Source organism: Dipodomys merriami, unplaced genomic scaffold, assembly GCF_024711535.1.
Source record: "Dipodomys merriami isolate MVZ:Mamm:240054 unplaced genomic scaffold, mDipMer1.0.p SCAF_447, whole genome shotgun sequence".
Taxonomy (NCBI): domain Eukaryota; kingdom Metazoa; phylum Chordata; class Mammalia; order Rodentia; family Heteromyidae; genus Dipodomys; species Dipodomys merriami.
In genome coordinates, this window is record NW_027206010.1 from 470,915 (window position 1) to 479,864 (window position 8,950).

The window sequence follows — 8,950 nt, forward strand, 5'->3', positions numbered from 1 at the left end:
CTGGCGGGAAGGGAGCCCAGGGGCGCATGCGCTCCTCCGGCCAGGGGGAGGACATAGACCACGGAGCCCGATCGGGGCCCAGTGGGCGAATGCTGTGGTCTGGGTTTCTGGAGCCTTCGGAGGAAATGAGGGGAGACGGGGGCGGGGGGAGGCCGCAGCTGTGTGCATTCTCCAGCTTGGAGACTAGAAGCTTCCTCGGTGGCCGGGGCTGCTCCCACAGACTTGGAAGGCCAGCGTTGTGACCCCCCCCCCCCCCCCCCCCGTCTCTGGAAACAGTTAACACAATCCAACCTGCACTGGGGCTGGGATAGCCTGCTGTCGACCTGGCCCAGGAAGAAAGGATGGCACTGGCCAAAGCAGTGGTTACCCACCTGTAAGCTCAGCAACTGGGGAGGCTGAAGCAAGAGGCCAGCCTGAGCTGCACAGCAAGACCTTGTCTCAGAAATTCACATTGACTGAAGATAATAGCTCCATGTTAGGGCATTTGCCTAGTATGGATAATGGGTTTTAAGCCCCAGCACTAAAAACAACAACAAAAGAAAGGCCAGGCTCAAGGCCTCGGTGGGCCCCAGCACTCCAAGGCTGTTCATAGCCGGTTATTTTTCAATCAACGTTGAAAATTAAAAGTCCTTGGTGTACACCAGGGGCTCACACCTATACTCCTAGCTACTCAGGAGGCTGAGATCTGAGCATCATGGTTTCAAAGCCAAACTGGGCAGGAAAATCAGTGAGACTCTATTTCCAATTAAGCACCAAAAAAAGCCAATTAAGCACACACACACACAAAAAAAAGCCAGAAGTGAAGCTGTGGCTCAGCAGTAGCCTTGAGCATAAAAGCTCAGGGAGAGCGCCCAAGCCCTGAGTTCAAGCCCAAAGACAGCAAACCCCCCTCAAAAATAAAAACCCCAAGAGGACTCGGTCTGGCAGGGAGACCCAGAGTCTGAACTTCTGTAATCCTATAGTGTAGCATCAGGCAGCCTACAGGTGAACTTTACTCCCTTTGGCTGTTTGAATTTTGGAGCCAAAGTAAGCATTACTTTGGTAATTTAAGAGATCTCTTCATCAAAGAAGTCAAACTCCCAATTCCCCACAGCGGTGGTGCCTGGCGCTTCTGGTGACCAAAGGGGTCTGGGATTGAGTCCACTGTCCAGGTTCTCAAGATGTTCATCAGGAAAGCATGCTGGAGCACAAGCAGACAGTGCCAATCACCATTCCCAGGAATCCAAGCGATTTGGATCCTGGGAACTGCCCCCAGACCCTTCTCAGTAAATCCACAAAATCACATTTTTCCCCCCTTTATATGATGGATTTTCCACAAAGTAAAAAATCAAGATGAGTAGAGATGTGGTTTGTAGATAGCGCCCGACAGAGCAGACCAGCGGCGAAGCGTCACACCACTCGGGCCTATAAAAGCTGCCACCCAGAAGCTAAGGCCACAAGCGCCACCCAGCCTGGGGCAGCTTATGGTGTGCATCCGTTCCTCAGCCCTGCTGTGTTGATTTTGGCTCTCATGGCACTCTTGGTAATCATGATCCTTGCTCTTACCTGCTGTGGTGGCCTCGCGGCCCCGAGTTCCACACCCATGTTGGTGGCTCTGAAGGAACTCATTGAGGAGCTACACAACATCACGCAAGACCAGAAGGTGAGTTAGGGGCTGGTTGGGGACCTTTCAGAAAGAGATTGTGAGCAGGGGTGGGGTGGGGGGGGACTAGGCAGGCTAGGAGGGAGGAAGACAAGCCAGTCTAGAAACGGATCTGTATGGATGGACCAAGGGAAGGGTCTGAGGGAGGGGAATCTCCCATGCCACTAGAGACCACCTGCCCTCCCTACCAGCCTTGGTAACTCAATCACTCTTCAAAGGAGGAAAGCGGAAGAGGACCAGCCCCCTCCCTGAGCCCTTTGACATTTGCCAACAGAGTGTCTTTGGGTTTTCTGGGCCTGGGCACCTGTTCCTGAGCTTTTTGAGCTCAGGGCTAGCGCTCTACCTCAGTACTATTTCTGGCTTTGGGGTGGTTTCTTGGAGATAAGAATCTCCTGGACTTTCCTGCCTGGGCTGGCTTTGAACTGAGATCCTCAGATCTCAGCCTCCTGAGTTGCTCGGATTATACAGATGAGCTATGGGTGCCCGGTGGCCAGCTAGCCATTCAGTGTCTTAATGAAGCCCATTCAATAGATTTATTATAGGGTCAGCTCTGCTTCCCCAGTGGGTATCTGAGCATTGATCCTACACCAGACCCAGTGTTAACACCTGCAGAGTCAGACATCTGGCCCTGTTTGTCTAAGGTTCGGTGAGGATCACTGACAGGGGCCAGATTGAAACCCAGGCCTGGCTGACACTCGAGCACTGGCGATCTTAAAACTCAATACCACCTCTCATTGGAGGGGTTCTGGCCAGCAGTGGCCCCGACCGTCATAGCCTCAGTCATCCTGCTGGTGGCTATGGTCAGCTTTGAATAAGCCTTATCCATTACCAGTTGTCACTCTATTTTCCTATGTCAGTTTTAATACCACACACACACACACACAGACTTCGAAGCAGAACAAGAGCTGGGGCTCAGAGGGCTAACTACTGTCAGGCCTGTGCTGTTGGGGATGACGTAGGCCCAGTCTGTTCGGGGAACCTGGGGCGGTCTGGGGCTGTCACTGGTGCCCTGCTCATGGTCTCTTTGCTCCCTCAGACGCCTCTCTGCAATGGCACCATGGTGTGGAGTGCTAACCTGACTGCTGGTGGGGTAAGGACCTGGAACCCCTGGGGTGAGGTCACGGGAGCTGTGGGCCTTGGGCTTGGCATCCCTGGACCCCCATTCACCTGTTCACTGGCTTTCCCAGACCCATCTCCCTCCACCAGGCCTCTCCGGCCTGGATTCCTCTCAAGGGAAGGCGGCTTCCCTGAAGCCAGGCCTGACCCCCACCGTGGTCCTCTCCCCCACAGTACTGCGCAGCCCTGGCGGCCCTGACCAACTCCAGCTGCAGTACCATCCACAAGACCCAGAAGATTCTGAATGGACTCTGCACACACAAGGCCTCCACTGGGGTGAGTGTCCCTTACCACCCGACTCCTCCCCCTCTTCCCCCCTCCACAGCCTGATTGGATTTCTAGGAGAACAAGGCTTAAACATCCCCATGGTTCCCCCCCCCCCTCAAGGAACTCACAGAGCTGTGGGTCTAGGACTCCTGACTCATAGCTAAGCCTCCATTTCCATATCTGTAAAATACAAGTAATGAAAGCTGGACACCCGTAAGCCTGTGCCTGTAACCCTAGTTGCTCAGGAGGCTGAGATAGGAGAATCACGGTTTGAAGCCAGACCAGGCACGAAAGTCTGAGAGGGCTGGGCAGGTGGCTCAGTGGTAGAGCACTTGCCTTGCATGTCTGAGGCCCTGGGTTCGATTCCTCAGCACCACATAAGCAAAAAAGAAAAAATCCGGAAGTGGCGCTGTGGCTCAAGTGGTAGAGCGCTAGCCTTGAGCTGAAGAGCTGAGGGGCAGCGTCCAGGCCCAGAGTTTAGGCCCACGACCAGACCCCCCCCCAAAAAAAAGAAGGTCTGTGAGAGTCTTTATCTCCAATTCACTATCAAATAACGCTGATCATGGGAGCTGTGACTCCAAGTGGTAGAGCGCTGGCCTTGAGCAAAAAGAGCTTACAGAACCCAGCACCAATGGCTCACACCTGTAATCCTAGCTACTCAGGAGGCTGAGATCTGAGGATCACGGTTCAAAGCCAGCCCAGGCAGCAAAGTCCAGAAAACTAGAAGTGGTACTGTGGCTCAAGTGGTAGAGCTGAAGGACAGCGCCCAGGCCCAGAGTTCAACACACACACACACACATACACACACACACACGGGTAGTGACAGCCACCAGATGGGGACTTTTTGGATGCGTATGCTGAGATGCTCCCTGGAAAGCCCCTGGCGTCCCACTGATGCGATGTCTCCTTTGTCCTACAGCAGGCCCCCAGCCTCCGAGACACCAAAATTGAAGTGGCCCAGTTCATAAAGACCCTGCTCAGATATTCCAAACAACTCTTTCGTAACGGGACATTCAACTGAGGCACGCCATCAGGCAGAGACCAGCCCTGAATGTTTCTGACAGGAATATGTTTCTCTTTTCAATGCCAGATGTTAATTGGGTGGGGGGGGCGGGGGAGGGAGAAGAGGGGGGTGATCATCTGAGCTTGCATCTCAGTCTGCCACCACTGAGCCCATCCCTTTTCCTGGTGCCCAGGGCTCAGCCTGGCAGCGTCTTCTGCCCAGGATTCTACATGCTGGGACTAGGGTCCTAGAACCAGCTACAGCATTACAGCCAGTCCTGTCCTGGGAGAAGGGGGCTCACTTCACCCATGGGTGCGGGAGGCAGAGAACAGCTCAGGCCCCATTTCTTCTCGGTCTTATTTATCATTATTTGTGTGTTATTTAAATGAGTGTTTGTTAGTACGGTGTTGGGGAGACCGTTCCTGCCTAGGCCCCAAGACCTGGGCTTCCAGCACTATAGCCAGTGGATGTTGGTAATTATTACTGTACACACAACTCTGCTACCTCACTGGGGATGTAGGGCCTCGGGGTCTCGCCCAAGGCATGGGGCAGGAGCGAGAACAGAACAGCGATTCTGCCAGCCCTCAGCCATCAGTAATTTATTGTCATGTCCTTGTATTTAAAGTTTAAGTATTAAATATGTTAGCAAAGAGTAAAATAATATATGGGAACACCGGCCTGCCACATGGAAAGGGGAAGGGGACTGGGGGGGGGAGCAGGGGGGGAAGGAGGGGGGCAGGGAATGGACCAAGTTGTTACACTGATGGTCTGAAATAAAGATGGCGACAGATAGGCCTGATGGGTGGTGTTTGCCTTTTCTTTTGGCTCTTGGCTAAGATCTGTGTTCTGTAGGAGGCAGGCTGGCTGCAGGAGGGGGGAGGGGGGAAGGGCAGATCGCCTAGAGGAAGCCCCCCACCTACTGCCTGCCACCCACAGCAAAGGGGAGGAAGCCTGGGCGGGCATGTCGGGGTTTAAGGAGGTGTCTGGGGCACATGGGGACCTGGGCGGGTATCTCCTGATGACTGGTCAGCTGTGTCTGTATCACCCACATCTCAGGATTCCCCCCAAGGCCCCCCGAAGGAAGGCACCTGCGGTGTGTGTGGGGAGGGGGGTGGGGGGCAGGGTGGCTTCCCCTTTCCCTTCCTTATTAGCATATATGACTTACAGGATTGGAGGGTTTTCGTGGGATATTCTCATCCACGCATATAATATACTTTGATCTTATTCACCTTCCCTGTCAGTCCCCCTCCTTCCAGCCTCCCCCTTTAAAGCACACTTTAAAGCCTTCTTGTTTTATTATTTGTTGTGTGTACAGTGGTCCTGGGCCTTGAACTCAGGGACTGAGCACTGTCCCTGTGCTTTTGTACTCAAGGCTAGTGCTCTACCACTTGAGACACAGCTCCACTCCCAGCTTTTTGGTAATTAACTTAGATATAAGAGCCTCATGGAAGCCAGGCGCTGGTGGCTCACACCTATAATTCTAGCTACTCAGGAAGCTGAGCTCTGAGGATGATGGTTCAAAGCCAGCCGGGGAAGGAAAGTCTGTGAGGCTCTTATCTCCAATAAACCACTAGAAAATCAGAAGTGGCGCTGTGGCTCAAGTGGTAGAGCGCTTACCTTGAGCTGAAGGGCTGAGGGACAGCGCCCAGGCCCAGAGTTCAAGCCCCATGACAGACAAAAAAAAGTCTCATGGACTTTCCTGCTGGGACTGGCTTTGAACCTTGATCTTTAGATCTCAGTCTCCTGAGCAGCAATGATTACAGCTTTGCGTGCGTGTGTGTGTGTGTGTGTGTGTGTGTGTGTGTGTGTGTGTGTGAGAGAGAGAGAGAGAGAGAGAGAGACAGACAGACACAGAGAAACAGACAGAGAGTGTGTACTGGGGCTTAAACTTACAGTACTGAGGTCTCACTTGTTTTTCTGCTCAAGATTGATGCTCTAGGGGCTGGGAAGGTGGCTCAGTGGTAGAGCACTTGACTTGCATGCATGAGGTCCTGGGTTTCATTCCTCAGCACCACATAAGCAAAAAGAAAAAAGCCGGAAGTGTTGCTGTGGCTCAAGTGGTAGAGCGCTAGCCTTGAGCTGAAGAGCTGAGGGACAGCACCCAGGCCCAGAGTTCAGGACCCACGACTGGACTCCCTTCCCCCCCCCCCAAAAAAAAGACTGAAGCTCTAGCACTTGAGCCACACCTCTACTTCCTGCTTTTTGCTGGTTAATTGGAGGTAAGTGTCTCACAGCTTTTCCTGCCTAGGCTGGCTTCAAACCAAGATCCTGAGATCTCAGCCTCCTGAGTGGCTAGGATTATAGGTGTGAGCCACTGGCACTGTTTTTTGAAAGCCCATACTCTTAACTGTTCTGCACCTCTTGTCCAAAAGCCACCTTCCTGACCACACTGTCTCCTATAGAATACTGTCACCTGTCTGTCCAAGTGTCACTCCCTTGTTACTAGCCCATTCAGTCCCTGGACCCCAGCCACCCGGAAGTACACAATCACCCCCTTTGTGAACAAAGAGGCATGTAGCACTGGAGTGGGCAGTTAAGGCCAAAGGCCCCAGGTGGACTTCACTTGAGAGTAAGGCTTTAAAGAAATTAGTGCATAAATCAACTGCACAATAGAGCTTTTGGAGCCAGGCGTTGGTGGCTCACCCCTGTAATCCTAGCTACTCAAGAGGCTGAGAAATGACGATTGTACTCCACGCCAGTCTGGGCAGGAGAATCTATGAGACTGTTATTTCCAATAAAAACTGGAAGTGGAGCTGTGGCTCAAAGTGGTAGAGTGCTAGCCTTGAGTGGAAAAAGCTCAGAGACAGCACCTGGGCCCTGAGTTCAAGCCCCATGATGTACCAAAAAAAGAAAAAAATCTTTTGTTGTGGTATTTACATATAAGCATATACATACTTTGATCAAATTCACCCCATCTGAGGGCTGGGAAGGTGGCTCAGTGGTAGAGTGCTTACCTTGCATGCCTGAGGCCCTTGGGTTCGATTCCTCAGCACCACATAAGAAAAAAGCCGGAAGTGGTGCTGTGGCTCAAGTGGTAGAGCGCTAGCCTTGAGCTGAAGAGCTGAGGGACAGTGCCCAGACCCAGAGTTCAGGCCCCACGACTAATAAGAAAAAAAAACACCCCATCTATATTACTTCTCTTTCTCTCTCTCTCTCTCTTTTGGTCATGGGGCTTGAACTCTGGGCCTGGGCACTGTCCCTCAGCAATTCATCTCAAGGCTAGTGCTCTACCACTTGAGCCACAGCGCCACTTTTGGTTTTCTGGTGGTTTATTAGAGATAAGAGTCTTATGGACTTTCCTGCCTGGGCTGGCTTTGAACTGTGATCCTCAGATCTCAGCTTCCTGAGAAGCTAGGATTACAGGCGTGAGCTACCAACACCTGACATATATTACTTTTCTTACACACTCTCTCCTCTCTGACTCAGAACGGAGCTTTAGCTTCTGCCTTCTTTGTTGTTAGGCCTCAGCAAGCGCCAGCTACAGGTCAGACCCGTCAGCGCCTTTGCTCAGTGCCCAGAGCAGAAGGCGGGCCCAGAAAGGTAGATATCTTTGCAAAGGGTGAAGCACTCTGAACGGCAGGCCGGTGGCCCAGGGCCTGTGGTGTGAGAGCTCATGGGTGACAGTTGGGGACATGGCGGGGACTTGACGGGGGAGGGGGGAAGGGAAGGGGCACCCCCCAGGGAAGAGGCAAGGGAGAAGCGGAGGCTGGCAGTGCCGCGGGCAGGGGGGCCGGAATTGTGCAGGACAGGGGGGCGGGACTGGGTCTTGCTGATGCCAAGGGCAGGGCAGCCCCTAAGTCCTGCCTGTGGCCAGCAGGGAACTAGCCACGTGGACTAGTGACTGCCAGGAACCGTGCCACATCAAGAACTAGCATCAGGAGGAACCCCAGTGGCCCCAAGGGGGACACTGCCCTGCAGCCGCTCCCCTCCGCTGGCAGTGGAGGCCGCTCTAGGAGTTCAAAGCCAGGAGGTAGTTATAAAGGGGGAATGATTTTTCTTTACACAAAATCAAAACCCAAGAATTCAGCAAAGCGGTGCTCACGCACATGGACCCTCGTTCTCTCTACCGGATCAAGGCGTAAGTCTGTCTTGCAGAATACAAGCCAGACAGCTCTCCTGGCGAAATCACTGGGGCCGGCTGGAGGGAAACTCCCCAGGGACCATTTCCCACCCATTGGACTTGGGCTCGGGGAGGGTGGAGGGATGATGCACCTCGCCTGAGGGGGGAGAGGGGGAGGGAGGACGGGAGGGCTATGCCAGGCTCTACCACTAGGGGGCCACAGCCTGCCACATCCTCAGCACCAACCACCACAGCCCTCATCCACCACCCTTAGGAGACTGTCCCCAGCTGTGAACTGAAATGGGCACAGGGCCCCCCCAAGGGTGAAGGATGCTTTACAGCGCTGGTGGCAAGAGGGAAAGAGAAGGGGAAAGAGGATGGGGTGGAGAGGAAGAGAAAGGGAGAAGAGGAAAGAGGGAAGGAAGGAGGGAGAGAGACAGACCTCAGTGTCAGGTTGTTAGCTGCAGAGCTGGTGGTAGGCCCCTAGCATTTGCTTGTTTGTGTTGCCAATCCTGGCGCTTGAACTCAGGACATGGGAACTGTCCCTGAGCTTTTGCTCAAGGCTAGCACTCTACCACTTGAGCCACAGCGCCACTTCAGGCTTTTTCTGGGCTTGTGGTACTGAGGAATCGAACCCAGGGCTTCACTACGAAGCCACATTCCCACCCCTGGACCCCTAGTGTTACCGGGAGAGTTTTCTGCAGGCATACGTGGCTTCTCTCTTACACAAGCAGGGCCCAGAGAGAAGGGGGCTGAGGTCAGTATGCCTGGCCAATGAGAGGCCTTTGCTAGCTGAGGGTCCAGGGCCGGGAACCCCTCAATACCTTCAGAAACCCAAGACTGGGAGGTTTCACAAGAAGAG

At 53.5% G+C, this 8,950-nt stretch overlaps 1 protein-coding gene across 2 annotated transcripts; it reads left to right on the plus strand.

The window, feature by feature from the left end:
- The first annotated feature begins 1,510 nt into the window (after positions 1-1,510).
- LOC138808225 (interleukin-13-like) lies at positions 1,511-4,046 on the plus strand. Of its 2 annotated transcripts, none has more exons than XM_069994217.1 (4): positions 1,511-1,642; positions 2,679-2,732; positions 2,933-3,040; positions 3,945-4,046. In XM_069994217.1, the coding sequence occupies exons 1-4, from the start codon at positions 1,511-1,513 to the stop codon at positions 4,044-4,046; spliced, it is 396 nt and encodes a 131-aa protein (XP_069850318.1). The 2 variants fall into 2 exon arrangements, with proteins under 2 accessions (XP_069850318.1, XP_069850319.1); XM_069994218.1 differs by having other exon boundaries at positions 2,933-3,034.
- Positions 4,047-8,950: the final 4,904 nt, after the last annotated feature.

Coding starts and splice junctions, on each gene's coding strand:
- LOC138808225 (XM_069994217.1), top strand. CDS start 1,511: ATGGCACTCTTGGTAATCATGATCCTTGCTCTTACCTGCTGTGGTGGC. Junction 2,733..2,932: donor CTAACCTGACTGCTGGTGGG/GTAAGGACCTGG, acceptor TCTCCCCCACAG/TACTGCGCAGCCCTGGCGGC. Junction 3,041..3,944: donor AGGCCTCCACTGGGGTGAGT/GTCCCTTACCAC, acceptor TTTGTCCTACAG/CAGGCCCCCAGCCTCCGAGA.